General features: G+C 37.8%; 1 protein-coding gene across 3 annotated transcripts in view; it reads left to right on the forward strand.

Moving 5' to 3' along the window:
* MAP2K4 (mitogen-activated protein kinase kinase 4) overlaps positions 1 to 20623 on the forward strand; it is a gene marked incomplete at its 5' end in the record, with an annotated part of 100203 nt that extends 79580 nt beyond the window's left edge. For all 3 annotated transcript variants that reach the window (XM_084236164.1, XM_084236165.1, XM_084236166.1), the window contains 4 exons: positions 8685 to 8762; positions 12361 to 12509; positions 19350 to 19395; positions 20395 to 20623. In XM_084236164.1, the coding sequence (XP_084092290.1) occupies positions 8685 to 8762; positions 12361 to 12509; positions 19350 to 19395; positions 20395 to 20508 (387 nt within the window). In that variant the 3' untranslated portion in view covers positions 20509 to 20623. The remainder of the gene's footprint in view (positions 1 to 8684; positions 8763 to 12360; positions 12510 to 19349; positions 19396 to 20394) is intronic.
* Between the last annotated feature and the right edge of the window lie 385 nt (positions 20624 to 21008).

Below are 21008 nucleotides of genomic sequence, written 5' to 3' on the forward strand. Positions count from 1 at the left end.
TTCAGAGTATTGTCAAATAGTGTCACTACTTTGCTTAAAACTCATTCAAGAGTCCTTACAAAGGGCTTCTAAGCATGGGCTGGCCCCCAGCTATCTTTCTGAATTGTTCTCATGCTACCTTTCCCCTTGTTTGCACCACTCCACACTGACCTCCTCACTTTTGTTCCACAAATATAGGAGAACATTCCTACCTCAGTCTTTTCCTTTTTTCCACAAAATTTCTCCCCTGTGGATACTTTTAATATGCTAGTCGTTCCCTGTAGTTAAGTCTCAGCAGATGTCACATCCTTAGATAATCCTTCCTGGACAACCCTATCTCAAATACCTGCACCTTACCTCTCCCACTATTTTATCTTCTTAGCTCTTTTGCTTTATAGCCCTTATTACCACTGGATTATTTGTTTTATTTTTTTTTTTAAAGATTATTTTATACAACAACTGGGGCACAGGCCACATGCGCAGGAGGGTAAGAGGATTCACCAGAGACAGAGCGGGGAACAGAACAAGGAGACTGATGAAATACACTGCTGAGGGGAGCAGCGGGCAAGGCAGGAGAGGTCTGCCGTGCCATGTGGGACCCTCGCTGGCCGGCCGGGATTGAGCCGGCACTGCAGAGACTGTGGACAGCTTCACAGCACGGTGCTCAACTGCCTGCACCACCAGGGGAGGCCCTTATTTGTTTTATTATATGTATCTCCTGACAAGATTGTGAACCTTTTAAGATTTATCTTTGTTGACTTCACTGTTCTATTCTTGGGTGCTAAGACAGCTTTTCCTTACTATTTTAAATCAGATGTGTGTTCTTGACTAGCAATTGCTGATATATAGGAAAACTGTTTGCTTTGATATGTTTATTTTCTAACCTGTCAAATTACCCCTCAGCAGTGTACTTCGGTCCTTCTGCCTGCTCTGCTCCCCGCTCTGGCTCTGGTGAATTCTTTCACCCTCCCGCGCTTCTGACTGTACCCAGTGCTTGTATAAATAAATAAATAAATATTAAAAAAAAAAAATAACCTGTCAAATTACTGATCTACATCTCTTTTGAATAGGATTCATAGGTACTTAGTACATAGGTACAACAGTACTTCATAGGTACTTCATAGGTACCTCAAGGTACTAATCTTCAAATTTTTACCTTGGCCTTTCTCATACTTACTGATCTTTCTCATATCTATTTACCTTTCTCATATTCACTCTTGTTGCTCTGCCTGAACTTCTAGGTCAGTGTTGAATGGCAGTATTAGGTAGTGGGATTCTTGTGTAGTTCTTAAGTTACATGATAACTTACCATATTCATCAGATTCATCATCATAACTTACCAGCATGAAGACTCTCTTTCTATATGTATCTATGTATGAGGGTATGTGTGTATGAGAGAATGAGGATGAATCAGAAATGGATATTAAATTTTATTGTGTTTGTGATATTACTACATCATGAAATATTTCTGTGTAACTATTCATAGTGTGAATCATAATAACATATTCTTGTGGTTGAACCTTTCTGACATTCCAGAAATCCCTATATGATTCATGTTTAATTTATTTTTACATTTGGTATATTGATATTTATGATTTCTGCATTAAAATGTTTAAGAGAGACTGGTTTATAGTTTACTTTGTAAAGGTTTAAATGGGTTATGCTAACCTTAAAATTTGAATGGGAAATTTTCATCCTTTATTCATATTCTAAAAATTTTTGATCATCTGCTAATCAAAAGCATGTCTTTGGCCTCCCTGAACTAAAAAAAAATTTGCCTAGACTAGACTTAGGAACAGTTGAGGTAACATACTTTCCTATTCTTTGAAATTGAATTCCTTCTTGGTCAGGAGCCTTTGGAAAAATATATATTTTTGAAATTTCTTAAGTTTTACTGTTTCCTTCCTTAGTGTATGTATATGTGTGTGCACACAGTGTGAGCATATATTGATGAATATTTTTGTTTTCTTTTAAATGTCAGGTATTAGATGTTTACTGGACTCTAAAAAAATCTCCCTTCAAAATGTAGAGATTAAGTATGGCCTTGAGTGTGGACTGAACTTAGTGACTTGCTTCTAATGAATAGCATATGCCAGAAACAACAGTTTGTTCTGTCCCTTCTGAATATAGACCATAAAAAGGCATGTGGCTTCATTCTTGCTTGCTCTCTTGGATTACTCAATTTAGGAGAAACCAGCTACCTTCCATGTTTGAAGACACTCAAGCAGCTTTATGAAGACTCATGAAGTGAGGAACTTCCTGCTGGTAACTGAGTAAATGAGCTTGGTGACAAATCCTCCACCCGGGCCCTGAGTCAGAACTGCCAGTTGAAAATGCTCCCTGAATCTTGACTCACAGAAATCCTGAGAGAATAGATGTTTATTATTTTAAGCTGTTAAGTGTAGGGGCATTTTGTCAAGCAACATGCAACATAACATAATACAACAGAAAGTATTGATTTTTGTTAGTCTGTTGGTTTATTACTGAGCTTTCAAAGCATTTTAGTGGCTACGTTTCTGCCTTTTGGGACCTACTAAGACCCTTTTTAGCATGACAAATCATCATTTAAGAAATGAATTATTGGAAAATGTTTCTCTTTTTTTAAGATTTATTTATTTATGCATACAAGAGCTGGAGTACAGGTCAGAGATGTGGGGGGTGAGAGGATTCACCAGAGACAGAGTGGGAAACAGAACAGGCAGACTGACTGAAATACACTGCTGAGGGAAGCAGCGGGCGAGACAGGAGAGGTCTGCTGTGCCATGTGGTTTCTCCCTGGCCAGCTGGGGATCGAACTCGTGCTGCTGAGGCTGTGGATTGCTTCATAGTGCAGTGCTTAACCCCTTATACCACCAGGGAGGCCTGGACAATGTCTCTTTTGTAAAATTACTTACATTTATTCAACATTTGTTTTTTAATCCAAAAAAATTTCAGAGATTTGTTCTAAGTTTTTTTTTTTTTAATAAATTTTATTTTTATATTCCCCATATAATTGCAGCCCCCTTATTTTGACCCCAATCCCTCCCCTCCCCGCCCCCTACCCCCTGTAGAGTGTCTCTGGTTCATAGTTTTTTGTTGATTTTGATTTTCACTTTCTTATAGTTATTCATTTTCCTGGTCCCTTATTTAAGTTTTCTAGATTCCTGCTATGAGTGAGACCATCCGGTATTTTTCTTTTTCTTTCTGGCTTATTTTGCTGAACATGATCCTTTCCAGTGCCATCCATGTTGCTGCAAATTGCATGTGTTTATCTTTTTTGAATGCTGAGTAATATTCCATGGTGTATATGTACCACATCTTCTTGATCCAGTCATTTATTTTTGGGCATTTGGGTTGTTTCCAAAGCTTAGCTATTATAAACAGTTTTCAGTACACAGAACCTAAGTTGTGTACTCATTGTCCAAATAGGCATTTTTCCTGTAATATTTAAGAAAAATGTTTTCAAATCTGTACTTTTGATTTATATTTATAGTATAAATCTCCAATGAACCGTATGTATCCTGCCTTTACTTTTCTCAAAGAATAATTTTCAAAATGTTAAAAACATTACATTTACAAATAAAATATGAACACACGTCAAAAAAGTATTTAGCTCATTAATGAGGAAGTTGGACAGGCAGGATGGTGAAACTGGCTCAGAGAACATTTACATAATTCAGTACTTATGGTCACTGAAAAAAATGTTAGAATGAGATGACCAACTCCAATATATAGCTGCTAAGTATCTGCAGGTCAATAAAACAGTAACTTTGGGGTTATTGAACAGAAATCATTTTCATCCCCTACCAGAAGAAATCTGGTAAGTTATCATGTAACTTAAGTATTTGGCTCCTTAATAAATATCAAGCAAAACATAAGTACACTTAAAAATCCTTGGGTAGGCTTGTTGGACAGTGCTCCAGTATGACATCAGCAACAAATGGAATCTTTTTCATTTTTAAAGATTTATTTATTTATGCATACAAGAACTGGGGTGTATGCCAGAGGTGTGGGTGGTGGGGTAGGGGGATGATTCACCAGAGACAGAGTAGAGAACAGAACAGGCAGATCTACTGAAATACACTGCTGAGGGGAGCAGCAGGCAAGACACAAGAGGTCTGCTGTTCCACATGAGTCAACTTCCTGGCCTGGGATCAAACTGGTGCTGCAGTGGCTGTGGATAGCTTTATAGTGCTGAGACTTTAACCTCTTGTGCTACCAGGGAGGCCCTGGAATCATTTTTTTTTTATTTATTTATAAAAATGGGTATTTTTCCTAACATCATACATGCTAGAAATTTCAGAGCCTCACAACATAACCATACCATAGTTTGAAAGTGAGGTTACCACCACAATTACAAATGACAGGCACCCACCCATATTAAGTATACAGCTAGGATTTTGACAAATGAACTACCATATCAGCCAAGACACAAGATGCAGCTATCACCTGAAAAAGATCATCAGTCCTATTTCCTGTCTCTGTTAATTAGATTTTATCAGATTCATAATCTGATAGTATGTACTTGTGTCTCTTACCATAATGTTTTTTTTTAAAAGAATTATTTATGCATACGAAAACTGGGGTGTAAGCCAGAGGTGCAGGGGAGGGGAGGTGAGAGGATACACCAGAGAGAGTGGGAGCAAAACAGGCAGATTGACTGAAATACACTGCTGAGGGGAGCAGTGGGCAAGGCAGGAGAGGTCTGCTGTGCCATGTGGGTGGCTCCCTGACTGGTTGGGGAATCAAACTCATGCTGCAGTGGCTGTGGATATCTTGATGGCACTGTCTTTAACCCCTGTGCCACGTAATGTTTTGAAGATATATCCTTGATATTATGTGTAATAGTATTTCTTTTTTATTGCTGAGTTTTGCATTGTATTGCTAGAACACAATATTACTGCATCCACCTGTAGCTATCTAATTACCAAGTTTTTTCAGTACCTGCTATTTTTCTCTATTTAGGTCTTCCTGCTTTCAGTAGAGTTTTCAGTACAGAAGTAGTAATTTTCAATATGGAACTATTAGTTCACTATATTAGTTCAGTATGAACTATTAATTTATTCCTAAATAATTTACATTTTTTAAGATTTATTTATTTATTTATACAAGCACTAGGTACAGTCAGAAGCGCGGGAGGGTGAGAGAATTCACCAGAGCCAGAGCAGGGAGCAGAGCAGGCAGAAGGACTGAAGTACACTGCTGAGGGGAGCAGCAGGCGGCAGGAGAGGTCTGCGCTCCATGTGGGACCCTCCTCCGGTGGCTGGGGAGCAGCTGGGGATCGAACGGGCACCGTGGAGGCTTCAGGCAGCTTCGCAACCCAGCTCTCAACCACTGCACCACCGGGGAAGCCCATAATTTACATTTTTGATGCTAGTATTGTATTAATAAATGGAAATAAAGATATTTTGCAGTGTTATTGAGAAATGCAACTGATTGCATACTTTGACAATGTTTCCTATGACCTGGCTAGTTTCATCACTAGTTTTAGTAGGGAGGTTTTTTCCCCCTTGATTATTTTTAATTATTTTTATTTAATATATTTTTTACATCTTTTTTCATTTTTGCACAATGTATGCATTTTCATCTTGGTTATAGTCCCCATACAATCCCCCCATCCCCCCCACCTAATTTGACCCTAATCCCTCCTCCCCTCCACCCCCAGTAGTGTGTCTCTGGTTTTTAGTTGCTTGTTGATTTTGATTTTTTTTTCTTAAAGATTTATTTTTATTTGTACAAGAGCTGGGCTACATGCCAGAGATGCAGGAGGTGAGAGGATACACCAGAGACAGAGTGGGGTGCAGAACAGTCAGACTGACTGAAATACACTGCTGAGGGGAGCAGCGGGAGAGACAGGAGAGGTCTGCTTCACCATGTGGAATTCTTCCTGGCTGGCTGGGAATTGAACCGGCACTGTGGAGGCTGCAGACAGCTTCACAGCACACCACTCAACCCGCTGCCACCAGGGAGGCCCTTGATTTTGATTTTTACTTTATTATAATTAGTCTTTTTCCTGGTCCCTTATTTAGGTCTTCTAAATTCCTGCTATGAGTGATACCATCTGGTTTTTTTTTTTTTTTTTTTTTTTTTTTTTCTGGCTTATTTCGCTGAGCATCCCTTTGATTTTTTTTGTCCTAGTTAGGACTTCCAGTATAATGCTAGATATAAGTAGTTCCCTTTTCCCAATATTAATTAGAAAGGAAGTATTCTATATTACACTAGGAAGTATGATAGTAATTCTAGGGTACTTAGATGCCCTTTGAGTGAACTTGAATGAACAAGTTTTCCTTTTCTTTTTCTTGTGCTAGGAGTTGCTGTTATTATTTGAATTTTGTCAAATGCTACATGAGATTATCAGGATTTTTTCTCTGTTCTGTAAATAAAGTACAATACATTGATTTAAAGGTACTAAGTCAGTATTGTGTTCCTGAGATAAACTCCACTTGGTTGTATTTTCTCTTCATGTTTTGCTGGATTGGATTAGCTCTTATATTGTTGACAATTTTTTGGTTTCTGTTAATGAGTGACATTAATTCTTTAATGTCTTTTCCAGGTTTTCATAAATTATTATATTGACCTCGTGAAAGAGTTGCATCCTTCTCAGTTTTTGGGGGGAAAATTATGTGCTTAAGATTGGTTTTATAAACCCAGTATGTTTGAGAGTTCATCAGTGAACTCTAACATGAATTTCTTTTCTTTTTTTTTTAATTTATTTATGTATACAAGAACTGGGATATAGGCCAGAGGTGTGGGTGGTGAGAGGACTCACCAGAGACAGAGTGGGGAACAGAACAGGCAGACTGACTGAAATACACGTTGAGGGGAGCAGCAGGCAAGTCAGGAGAGGTCTGCTGCACCATGTGGGTAGCTCCCTGGCCGGGGATTGAACTCATGCTGCAGTGGCTGTGGATAGCTTCATAGGTTGACTCTTAACCCCTTGCGCCACCAGGGAGGCCCCCATGGATTTATGTTCACGGGAAGGTTTATAATAACAAAAATCATTTTTAAAAATGGCTTAAGGCAGGCCTCCCCTGGTGGCGCAGCCGTTGAGCGCTGGGCTGCGAAGCTGCCTGCAGCCTCTGCAGCGCCGGTTCGATCCCCGGCCACCAGCGAGAGTCCCACATTGCACAACAGACCTCTCCTGCTGTGCCTCCTGCTCCCCTCAGCAGGGTATTTCTTTGTCAATCTGCCTGTTCTGTTCCCTACTCTGGCTCTGGTGAATTCTCTCACCCTCCCGTGCTTCTGACTGTACCCAGTGCTTGTATGTATGTATAAATAAATAAATAAATAAATAAATAAATCTGTTAAAAAAAATGGCGTAAGGCTATTTATATCTCTGTATTACTTTCTGTGAGTTTTCATTTTCAAAGAATATGTCCATGTCATTAATTTCTATAAAGTTCAGTAATAAGAATATCCCCTCTTTCGTTCTGGTTTTAGTAATTTGAATCTTATATTTTGTTCTTTCAGTCAGTGTAACTAAGGGTTTGTTAATTGTGTTGATTTTTGGTTATTTTGTTTTCATTTAATTCAAAATTATTTTTTACTTTTTGTTGAGTCTTCTGTTAGCTATGTGTTATTTAGAAGTGTGTTGTTTAATCTCCAAATATTTGGGGATTTTTATGGATTATCTGTTACTGATTTCTCATTTAGTTACTTTGTCATCTATGCTTCATATGATTTCAGTTTTTAAGAAAATAACCTGTGTTTTATGGCCCAGAACATATTTCATGTGAACCTAAGGAACATTTATATTCTGCTGTTATTGGATGAAATATTTTCTCTATGGTTGACTATCTTAGATTTTTTTTAATATGTGCCTTATTAGGGAAACAAATATATTTACAAATAAAAGCTGAGTAAATAGCTTCTAATGGATATTTATGCAGCATGCTATTCATGTTCAAAACATGAAAAGCTAACTCAAAATACTTAGGTCTTCAAATTAATTGTTGCTGACAGGCAGAGGATATATAATACAGTTAGCTGTTATACTGGACATTTCTTTCAATAGCAGTTACTTTGTTTTAGTTAAGGGTTCATTGTCAGCTCCATGCAACTAATAACCCTTTCTCTGTTTTCTTGTCCATCCCTGATATGCTATAAATAATGGTCCCTTGTTTCAAGGGACTATAAACAGGGACCCTGTGCAGAAATTCCTGAAAATCATTTTTGCTGTTTATATGATCGGATAATATTACTATATTGACAGTACCTTCATTTGGTGAAAGATGACTAATAAAGAAATATCTTTAAAAGTATTTGTTATACATTGTGTTATGTTTAGCTTTATAATGAAAAATGGGTAGAATAATTATCATAACTTTAGCTTATGTTTACTTTTAATGTCAAATATATTATGGTATGTTTTATTTTCTGAAAGGCTTTTGTTTTTCTGTTTACCACTAATTCTATCAATATGACCCTTTATTTACTTGTTTCTTTCTTTCTCCAGTTTTCTCTCTTTCACTCTTTTTTTTTCACCTTTAGCTTTTTAAATGTTTGGGAGTCCTTAAGGGGAAATATTAGAAGAGTTGGTACCCATTGAACTGGAGTTTTTGTTTAATATAATGATGGCTTGCTATTTGTCACTCCTAATCTGACCCTAGACATGGTTTCCTCTTAGAGGAATTTGGCATTTTGATGGCTTGCCATCTGTTGCTTCCATATGCCTGCTTCTTGAGGCTATGCATAATTAATGACTATGACTTCTCTTTGTGTTACAGCCTGAAAGAATAGACCCAAGTGCATCACGACAAGGATATGATGTCCGTTCTGATGTCTGGAGTTTGGGGATCACATTGGTATGTTTATGTGGACTCAACCTTGTCATAATAGTGTACCAAGATATTTAGAAATGAAGTTTCTTTTCAAATCTTTGATTTTATTTACCTCTTTTTATCCTGTGGTGATTATCCAGTGACTATATTTCCCAATCTTTGGGAAAAGTGTTATTTTATCTTAAAAACTCAAGCTAAAGTTGTTACTCTTTTCCTCAAGGTTTCATGAGGTTCCCAAGGCTTTTTAATGTTGTAGCTCTGAAACTTTCCACAACAGAAAATTCAGCAGCTAAGAATAGCAATGGGGGGAGCAGCTCACCTGTGGTAAATGCAGCAGTGAAGGCACATAGACTCTTCCCTATACAACCCAGAGTATTATGTCCAGTCATGTGGCATACAGTATCTGTATTAGGCATACATACAAGTATGTAAATGGTTTCTACTTGGATTCTTCTGTTTACTGGATAGCAAAGTCACAAATGAGTTGGCAGTAATTCAGTTGATAAGGAGAAGAACTATCTAGGTGACAATTCTAAATGAAAATTCTACCTTATAACTAATAAGAACACTAATTACTTACTTTACCAAAGACAGAGTGGGGAGCAGAATAGGCAGACTGAGTGCAATACACTGCTAAGGGGAGCAGTGGGTGAGTCAAGAGAGGTCTGCTGCGCCATGTGGGTAGCTCCCTGGCCGGGGATTGAACTCATGCTGCAGTGGCTACAGATAGCTTCATAGGTTGCGTCTTAACCCCTTGCACCACCAGGGAGGCTCTAAATGAACTCTTCTTTATCACTAGTGAACTGTATTAAAGCAGTATATTTCCTTATTACTAAATTTTGTTTTGAAGTTTCAGATTTATTTCCTTGTGATTGCTGTTTTACCAAGACTTGATGACATTTTTTTCTGCTGGGACAGCTTCATGCTGTCTTCTATATAGATATGAATTTCCCATTGTTAGATAGGACTAGGTCCTCTTTAGTAGGCAACCTTAACACTTTTTCCTTGCACATTCTTCCCATCTTCATAAGACACCACAGCTCAGAGATAGATAACACATGTTCAGAGCAATCAACTTTTTGGTAGCTTATTAAATAATCTCTGTTCTTTAATAAGCTACCTTAGATCATTTTCCTGTAGCTCAGAATCACATACCCTGGTTAGTTATACTTGGTGAATCACATTGCCAGGCCTATTCTCTGTATAGAGAGCCGATGGCCAGTAGCTCACCTCTGCTGAGGAATCCATCTAGTTTCCTTTGTAACTAAATATGGGTGATACTGGAATCTTGTTATGAAGCTAGCTGACTTAAGAAGAAATCATTTCTTCTTAGATAGGGAAGAACCTGGAATTTTATCTTTTTTTTTTTTTAATTTAAGATTTATTTATTTATTTATTTATTTATTTATTTATTTATTTATTTATACAAGCACTGGGTACAGTCAGAAGTGCAGGAGGGTGAGAGAACTCACCAGAGCCAGAGCGGGAAACAGAACAGGCAGACTGACAAAATACACTGCTTTGAGGGGAGCAGCGGGCGGCAGGAGAGGTCTGCGCGCCATATGGGACCCTCGCAGGTGGCCGGGGATCGAACTGGCACTGCAGAGGCTGCGGGCATCTTCGCAGCCCAGGGCTCAACCACTGCGCCACCAGGGGAGGCCCTGGAATTTTATCATTTTGAGGTCTGGTAACTAATCTCAAAGACTGAAGCAAAACTTCCAGCTGTTTACATATCAGGAAGAGTCACAGTTCAGAAATGCCTATATATCTCCAAACCAGTTTTGTTTTAAAAGCAAGTATTCATTATAAGAAAGAAAAGTCATTCTATGAAAGGCTTTATCATAGAAAAAAAAATTTAAGATTTATTTCATTTATTTATGCATACAAGAACTGGGTTGTAGGCCAGAGGTGCAGGGGGAGTGAGAGAATTCACCAGAGATAGAGTTGGGAACAGAACAGGCAGATCTACTGAAATAAACTGCTGAGAGGAGCTATGGGCGAGACGGTAGGGGTCTGCTGTTAGCTTCCAGGCCTGGGATGGAACTCCTGCTGCAGTGGCTGCATATAGCTTCATAATGCTTAGATTTAACCCCTGTGCCACCAGGGAGGTCCAACATAGAAAATTTTTAAGTAAGTTCCTTTAGTACATTTGGAAAAACTTTATTTAAAAGCAAGATTATTAGTGTTTACAATTGCCTCCTAATTGATTTTTATGTGGATTATCTTAAAAAATCATAGAATGTGTGAAATTAATTTGTATGATAAAGTCCTTCACCTTACAATGTGTATCCTGCTTTCTGTTTCTCTTACAACCTCTTCTCAAAAATGACTCTAATGACATTATCCCTAATGCTGTGAATAATCAATACCTTACAATAACAAAATCTTCCAAAGAATTTATTGATTTGCCCTGGTTTACAAACCTACATAATTTGAGGAATACAGCTTCACACAATGATCTTTCAAAGATTTTATATGTTTATCAAAAAAGAAATTTAGCTAAGGAAATAAATTTCTGTGTATATGTGCATGCACGCTTGCCTGCTTTCAGGCATATGTGTGTAATTGGAGATGGTAGAATGTTGAAGGATATATTTTTTCAGGCGGAAGGACTTCTCTCTATACCAGCTTTCTACTTGAGCTTTTATATCTGCTTGATAGCTTTTCTTTTGTTGTGTAAACTAGTAACTTAATATTTTACTAAATTGACAAAGTCAAATCTAAGTTGAAGAAATCCTGAAATAGACTCAGTTTGTTCTTTCTCATATGGCAGCTTCTCTCAAATAGGTTTAGAATCTCATCCTAATTTTCAGTCACTTTTCAATGAACATAAAGTAGGATGCATTTATGCCATGCTACACATTTAGATACATTTCTTAGAAAAAAAGCATAATTTCCAGGTTTTCATTATTATCAGAACACAGTGGAAGAAAGATGAGAGTGCAGTTCACAAGTATTTTTGACTGCTTGACAGACTGGGCATACATATATCAGACTCTCCAGATTTGTCTTGCCATGCTTTAGAGATATTGTCCTGAGCAACTTAGATGGTGATGGGTGTCATCTTAACTTAATTTCTTCAGTAATAGTAGTATCTGCATGTGGTTGAAATTATGGTAACTACAGAATAACTATAGAACAGGATCTGCATGTAGTCTTTGGAGTTTGGTCTTGTTTGTTGAATATTCTTTTGCCTTACAGAGGAGTTTGACCACTATTCTGAACCAGTGCCTTTCATTCAGACAACTGCAGCTGTTCAGACTTTGTATTGCAAAAGTTCTAAAACAAGCCTTCTAGATTCTCTCATAAAAAAGAATCAGAACCAGAGGCTACCTTGGAGCGTGCATTGTAAGGACGTCATTGAGGCTTATGCTTGGTATTTCTCTTTAGTCCAAGTCCTTGAATTTGGTTTATACAGAATTTTCTATATTATTTTGATTTCAAAATATCACCTTTATCCAGCCTTAGTGATTTTGAAGATTCCACCTCAGCCTGATCTGGGTTTGCTTTAAGACTTTGGCAGGAGTTTAGGCTTGGAGTTTAGATTTTCAATATGATCATTCCAGTGAAGAATAGTAAATAATGCCTTGTGTGTTTTGCTTTCCCCCCGTGTTCTCTTTAGTATGAGTTGGCCACAGGCCGCTTTCCTTATCCAAAGTGGAATAGTGTATTTGATCAACTAACGCAAGTGGTGAAAGGAGATCCTCCACAGCTGAGTAATTCTGAGGAAAGGGAATTCTCCCCAAGTTTCATCAACTTTGTCAACTTGTGGTGAGTACTTCATTTGCAAATGCTCAAAAACATGTGGTGAGAACAGTAGTATTTACTCAATTAGCAACACTGGGAAATGGGAGCCTTCTTCATATCACCGTGCCTTCTAAGCTGGTATTCCGGACCTCTATAGCCACATGGAAGGGCCAGCTGGCTGGAGAAGCACTCTCTTACTCTACTACTCAGGTACTGACTTAAAGCAGATGTGGGTGGTGGAAAAGCTACTGCCTCCAGATTCATAGTACCTTGTATAAGAAATGTAGCCTGAGTGAGACTAATCATCATATTCTGCTGTAATTCTAACAATGAAATTGTACCAGAATCACTTGGAAACTTTTATTCAGTCATGGCCCTTCTAGGTCAGACATTCAGGGGTGAATCTTAGCTCTGATACAACATTTAACACAATTGAGTGTATTTAGTAAAGTCCAGATTTCACTTGGTAAAACTGTATATAAGCTGCTTAAAACTTTATTCCAAAGAAGATATGAATTCCATACCTGCTTGATGTTGTTTGTACACCTTTTTAATAGTTGTATGTGTGTGTTACATGAAATTATCAGTATATACCAGTATGACAATAATGCAGTCATGCATTGTATTGTTTCAATTTCTCTTAAATATAGTTTTCTCCTCATTTGAATATTTTTAATAATTATTTATTCATCGTGATTTAAAAATATGTTTATAAGCCATAGCATCAGAGCATTTAGTTTATCTTTTCATTCTTGAAAATGCTTTTCTTTTTCTCATAATTTTTTCTTGCCAGAAATGCTCTCTCTCTACATTTTTTATATCCAACATTGCCCTCTTTAATAGAGAATATTTGTTGACTCTGCTTTTCAGGTCCCTTTTATCTTCTCTAACTGAACTCTACTTTTCTGTTGGTTTTCAGAGGGGAAAGGAAATACTTCAAGATTTTCTAGGTAGAAGGCCATAAAAATTGCTCAGGTTGATAGCTTATATCTTCTTAAAAGCAATCTATTTTTACCAGTTTGAACACATATATACAGTTTGCATGATAGTATAAATATTAATGTATATGTTCCATTTCAGTGAAACATTTGGTTAAAAGAAATTGTGTAAATCATAGACAATAGTATCTAAAATGAGCACCTGTAAATTTCCCACCAGAGTTCCTTTCTTGTTATTTCTTGATCTCATCATTGGTTTTATAGTAAATGTGTGTGATTCTTGTGTATTTCTCTATTTCTGTGTCCCTTGGTGCCAGTTCTCTCCCACAGATAGTGGTTATGAACATCAATGCCCTATTGTTTTTCATGAGTAAGTGCATAGTTCCATCTCATTCCAAATCACTCGTGTCTACAGTTAAAATATATTGTTTTTATGATATATTCCCATCAGCTTTCCACTTTTGTCCATTCTCCTTTCCACCATAGTTGGTCGTTTTTTACCATTTCTAACCTAGATCAGATTGCCTATTGGCTTTCTCATAATCCAGTATTTGTTTGTTCCAAATCATTCTCCTTTTTGTCAGAATTGTGTATTTTATGATGATTATCTGATATTACTTCTTTTTTAAACCTTCTTAGCACATGCATTCTGAATAGAATGGTATCACCACCAATGGGGCAAAATTTGTTGTGGCGAGAGAATATTTGTTGTGGGTACTAAAATGGTTTATAGCCCTCCAAAGGACTATTACGGAATATAATAGATGTGGTATTTATATAGTGAGTATAATAGACAGGTGGTATTTATATAATGAAGAAAATATTGAGAAGTACTGGAAACTCAAGGTTTCCTTTTGCCCCTTAAAATGAAATCTAAACTCAAAAGACTTTCAAAACCCCTGTGATCTGGACATGGCTTATTCCTTTAGCCACAAATTCCTATTACTACTCTTGAACTGTTTTTCTGCTAAACGGAATGTCTTCAGTTGCTTAAATTAAAAGCGTATAAAAAAATACCATGAAAGAATATGCTCATGACCTTTGCATAAAGATGTCTTACAGAATACAGAAAAAAACTAAAATTGGATTCCATTGACACCATTGAGTGATATGCCAAGCCGCACAATGTGTTTGCCATACAGATATTTTATATAGGGCTTTTATCCAGAATATGTGAAAAAGGGGCCTCCCTGGTGGCACAAGGGTTTAAGACACAACCTATGAGGCAATCCACAGCCACTGCAGCACGAGTTCAATCCCTGGCCAGGGAACTACCCGTATGGTACAGCAGACCTCTCCTGACTCACCTGCTGCTCCCCTCAGCAGTGTATTTTGGTCATTCTGCCTGTTCTGTTCCCCACTCTGTCTCTGGTGCATCCTCTCACACTCCCCCCCCACATCTGGCCTGTACCCCAGTTCTTGTATGCATAAATAAATAAATCTTTGGGAAAAAAACAGAAACCACTTATAAATACAAAAATGACAACCAAAAATGGCAAAATACTTGAAAAGGCACTTAAAAAGATGATATAAAGGGCCTCCCTGGTGGCACAGCAGGTTGAGCACAGCGCTGTGACGCTGTCCACAGCCTCCTCAGCGCGGGTTTGATTCCCGGCCAGCCAGGGAGATTCCCACATGGTGCGGCAGACCTCTCCTGCTGCTCCCCTCAGCGGGGCAGACTGCGCCTGCTGCTCCCCTCAGCAGTACTTTCGGTCCTTCTGCCTGTTCTGCTCCCTGCTCTGTCTTTGGTGAATCCTCTCACCCTCCCGAGCCTCTGGCCTGTATTCTTTAAAAAAAAAAAAGATGATATGAAAAGGTGCTCATTGAGCATTCCTAGTCATTATGGAAATGCACGTCAAAATTACAATGAAATGCTGTTGCCCCAGATGATAGTAACATAAAAGACTGAGAATACCATGAGGACCTGAAACAACTGGAAGCCTCACATATTACATCTAGGTATAGCAATTGGTGCGATCTCTTTGAAAAACTGTTCGGCACATCTTATGTAACTGTGATGATACAGCTGACACATGTATCTTATAACCCAGTAATTCAAGTCCCAACAGAAGTTCAGGCATAAATATATTAAAAGACATGTTTGAAAATGTTTTGAGCAGCTTATACATAATTACCTATAGTCTATTGACAGTAGGGTGGATAATAAATTTATAGAGTGGTATATAGCATCCAAGAAAATTTAACTATCGATATACTAAACAACATGGATAATTTCACAAATTATGTTGTATGAAGGAAGACATAAAATATGTATAGTTACATTTATATAAAATTTGAAAGAAGATAGAATTAATATAGAGTAGGGCCTCCCCTGGTGGTGCAGCTGTTGAGTGCTGGGCTGAGAAGCTGCCTGCAGCTTCTGCAGCACCGGTTCGATCCCTGGCTGCCGGCGAGGGTCCCATATGGGGCGCAGACCTCTCCCGCCATGCCTGCTGCTTCCCTCAGCAGTATTCTTCATCAGTCTGCCTGTTCTTTTCCCCGCTCTGGCTCTGGTGAATTCTCTCACCCTCCGGCGCTTCTGACTGTACCCAGTGCTTGTATAAAAAATATAAAAAAGAATTAATATAGAGTAATAGAAGTCAGAATATTGTTACTCTTATTTTAGTTCTGCACTTAGACTTGTGTTCTTTTCTTCAACTAAATGTTTGCTTAAGGAAAGAGAGATGGAGGTTTAACAATCAAAGTGATGATCTCAGCTCACACTTTAAATTCCTCCCTGCTTTAACTTCTTAATGAAATCATCAATGGAATTTTTTTTAAAGAATGAAATCTCTAATAGTCGTGGAAAAGAGCAAAAGGTAAAGTTATTGAGGACTTTTTGTGAAAGTATGTAGATGAAACTGAATTCAAGAAGGGAGTGGAGGAAGCCCCAAGGAAGAAAAATAAAACCTGCCTAGAAACCCCTTTACCTAAGAGAAAACAACTTGTGGGACAGGAAACCAGGAAGCAAATCTTGATCCTAAAAATGCTTGAGGAAATAATTTATGTACTAGAAACTACACACGCCGGGGACTCTACTACGGCAGCATTCATTTCTGCCTTACACTGGGCAGGAAAGACCTGACATAACTTCAAGCCCAGGCATTGTGTTGACTAGAGGATGGGTACACAGTGCAAGCTGTTATAACAAACCCAGGATAAAATTCCTTGACAAAATGATGATGCTCTGGGGAATGCTCGCCACTATTTGAAGATCTATGACTAAGATTAACTTGTGATAAACTGAGGTCCTTTTAAGGATGAAAAAATTAAAAAAAAAAAAAAATCACCACCAAATGAAAGCACTCAGTGGTTCAGAGAATTGTACCAGTCCAAGACACAAGTATTCCCCTGTGAAGCTCACGCTGAAAAAATCAGGGAAAAATTTGAATTCAGGAAAAGTTATTTTCAAATAAGAAGCATGATTTCTATGGGTGAAAAATGGTGGTAGACAGCCAGCATATTGCATATTATTCTGCAGATTAATCAAATCTGTGAACTAGACAATACCCTTAAGTTAATTTTCCAGAAGAAAGGGATAAACAGATGAGCTTGAGGCAAATGATAAGTGACATGGGGGAGAAAATCCAGATTTCATTTACTGAGAGTAAACAGAGGAAGAATTAAAATAAAATTCTCCTTATTTGAAAGAAATTTTAATTCCTTAGATTAAAATTCCAGACCAAATTAACTAAAAGGAAAAAAGAAAAAGTCATGGTAGGCATGTTGTAAGATTGTTTTTGTTTCATGCATTTGAAACATAAAAATTGCTAGACTTTCAGTTAAAACACATATATGCAAATGTACACACTAATGTAGAAAGACATAAATCAGAGCAGTACCTGAAGTATAGAGAAACAGCTATAGAATGATGACTGTTACCACTTCAGATTATGACAGTAGATTAGATATCTTGGGAAAATACTTACAATGAAACTACTAAAATACTGGATAAACTTTTTATAGTGGTTTAAAAATATATATCAGAGTTAGTAGAAAACTAAGGAGTCCATAGGGTTGTAAGGATAAGGATTTTAAGACCTCCCTAGTTGATGAGAGGGAAAAAGCAAATTCTTCAACCTAGGAATCTAAGAATTTTCATACAAAGTTCAATGGAATAAGTTATTCCGGAAAAAAAAATTGTGCAAAGAATGAAATTAATAGAAATAACTGATGGCAGGAATGTATCTATGAAAACTGCCGATACCAGAGTGATCAGAAATAGGAAAACAATCATCAATGTAAAAAGCTTGGAAATATAAACAAGGAAGAGAAATTCCTTGTTTCTGTTCTGTAGAGAACCCAATAGAACTTTTAAAATGAAAACATCCAATTGCTGGATTACATCGCAGATAAGAATTGAAGAGTTTGGGCCTCCCCGGTGGCGCAGTGGTTGAGCACTGGGTTGCGAAGCTGCCAGCAGTGATGGCAGCAGTAATTCTGGGATGGAAGTTAGTAATAATTTAAAGATTTCTACTTACATGGCATCGTGAGTTTGTATGATCATACAATTTTCTGCTCATTGGAAGCTAGAAAAATAAAATGATGTGGCAGTTTTACAACAAAAGTAAATGTCTATATGGATGAAAAATGCATCAGGTCTACATATAAAATGTTATGGAAACCTGAAGCCATGGGCTTTCTGTGTATCTAGCTCTCTAAGAGACATTGGCAGCTGGGAAATTACTTTTTCTTTTTAAGATTTATTTTTGCATACAAGAGCTGGGGTATAGGCCAGAGGTGCGGGGGCGGGACGTGAGAGGATTCACCAGAGACAGAGTGGGGAGCAGAACAGGAAGATCTACTGAAATACACTACTGAGGGGAGCAACAGGTGAGACAGGAGGGGTCTGCTATGCCATGTGGGTCACCTCCCTGGCCAGTGATCAAACTCGTGCTTCAGGGGCTATGGACAGCTTCATAGTGCTGAGACTTAACCTCTTGCGCCACCAGGGAGGCCCCTGGGACATTATGTCTTATAGAATCAAAGTCCTACAGGTGCTTTCTTCTGGCCACAAGGTCAATCATTAGATGCAAGCAGTCCCAGGAGGCCACAGTGCTCTCTTAGGTGGTTGAGGTAATCCCTAGCAGGCTGATACCCGAGGATTATCTGGTGGCAGCACCCCCAGCAGTGTAGAAATATCCTTCAACTCCTGAAGAGGAATCTAAGTACCCAGCATTTACTACAGGAAGTATAGGAGAAGAAAGTAGCATTTAGTTTAAGAACAGATGAACTATGTTGCCAATATTCATTTATATGTGATAGGAAAAAAGGAATTTAATTGAGGGTAGAAGAGAGGAGATTTAAATGTGACCCAGGATAGATCAGGTAAATATGAACAAAATGAAAACTGTTCTGGCAATATTAATCAGGCAAGGGAGAATTCAAGGGAGAAAGAGCAACAGGGTAGAGAATTTTAATACAGTATTATAGTCCTTAGTGCAGTTGTGCTATTATAAATCTTTGTGCCAAAGAACATAAGCTTGAGATACAGGGTGTAAACATTTTTTAAATCTAAGATAAATTGATGAAATTCAAATGTGGTTTATCTCCTGAACTTACTGGAGTCTCTTATGTGGTATCTTATATGTGTATATATTTAGAAATATATGCATGTACATACACATACATTTTTTAAACTTATTCATAATTATATTTAACTAAGTAGTAGTCTAACAAGCAGCTATGTCACAATTTTTTAGAACAGTTCCTAACATTTTGCTTATGCTTCTACACTGAATATGCTAAGGGTAAATCCTTAGAGTGTATTTTGTCTTAATTTTCCATATTTGGTAGGTTGTCTACTTGGTCACTTTATATCTGAAGGAGAAAACGACTTGATTTTTGTAATATTTCAGTTGTGAAAAGAAAAATACTTGGATAAATGTGTTTTCATTTTAATAATGTCGTTTTGATGTTATTTTAGCCTTACAAAGGATGAATCCAAAAGGCCAAAGTATAAAGAACTTCTGGTAAGTGTGACACTGTGGCAATTTTAGACACTTCCTCATCCCTGAATCCCCTTAGTGTGCTCATTCAGTGGGCTTCTCTTAACTTCTCTTAACTTCTCAAACAGCTTAACTTTATTCACTATGTCTTAAAGTATTTTAAAACAATATTTGGAAAGAAAAAATTTGTATTTCTGATTTTTCTACTGATTTACTAACTAGAGTCTCCTGGAAAATTTTGACCTTGCTGTGTTACTAAATTATTCCCAAAGAATTGTAGCATTCACTTTAACAGACCACTGCATGGTCTATGTATGTGTAATTTCTAGAAGAATTCGCTGCGCTATTCTGACTTTATTAAATGCTCTCACCCAAATTTATATATCAAATATCCAATTCCCATTTATTTGAAAATTCTCACCTACCCCATGGAAGTTGGGTGTTGTAAGCAGTTTACTGGATATAGTGTTGGTCCCAGCAGTAACGAAATCAATGTGATCTAATAATTTGAGAACATTTTAAGAAAAGATCCACTTGTTTGTCATACTTAGCTTCAAACTGTCAAAGATATTAGACCAAACTTACAGTCAGCTGCAGTTTGACTCTAAAGATATCCAAACAACATATTTAGAGAAACTATGAAAGAAAAGTATTGAGAGATGCAACACTAAAGGGTGGTTTGCAAGCAGAAAAGGAGCTGTAGGCTTTGAAATGCACAGGGCAGAAGCTCATAGGATGTGTCTATTGAGCCTCTTGCAGTGGACATCAGGATCACAAACAGGGCCTTTTTGTAAGAGCCTTCTGTTGTGCATGGGGGAACTGGGGTATTGGGGTTTATCTAGGTTTGCCACACCCACTCAACATAGCTACATGAAATATAGGCTGTGCTTGCCTCTCTGGACACATGCTTTATTATTTATAGCCACATGTGGTTGGAGCCTTCAGTTCTAGCATCTAAACTGGGAAAAGTTCAGCATGGGCTCATACAAATTTTGATCTTTTCTTGTTTCAATTGTCTTGCAGAAACATCCCTTCATTTTGATGTATGAAGAACGTACTGTAGAGGTCGCATGCTATGTTTGTAAAATCCTGGATCAAATGCCAGCTACTCCCAGCTCTCCCATGTATGTCGATTGATATCGCTGCTACGTCAGACTCTAGAAAAAGGGCTGAGAGGAAGCAAGACGTAAAGAATTTTCATCCCGTATCACAGTGTTTTTATTGCTCGCCCAGACACCATGTGCAATAAGATTGGTGTTCGTTTCCATCATGTCTGTATACTCCTGTCACCTAGAACGTGCATCCCCGTAACACCCGATTGATCACACAGTGTTAGTGCTGGTCAGAGAGACCTCATCCTGCTCTTTCGTGATGAACATGTTCATGTGGAAGTCAGTACGATCAATTTGTTGACTGTGATTAGATCACATCTTAAATTCATTTTTAGACTCAAAAACCTGGAGACGCAGCTACTGGAATGGTGTTTTGTCAGATTTCTTAGTATGGGAAGAATGCGGTGATGGATGTACTATGTCTGAACATAGAGACTCAGGCTTGAGTGAGAAGAGCTTGCACAGCCAATGAGACACATTGCCTTCTGGAGCTGGGAGACAAAGGAGGAATTTACTTTCTTCACC

Source organism: Talpa europaea (genome assembly GCF_964194135.1).
Source record: "Talpa europaea genome assembly, chromosome: 7".
In the NCBI taxonomy this organism is placed as follows: domain Eukaryota; kingdom Metazoa; phylum Chordata; class Mammalia; order Eulipotyphla; family Talpidae; genus Talpa; species Talpa europaea.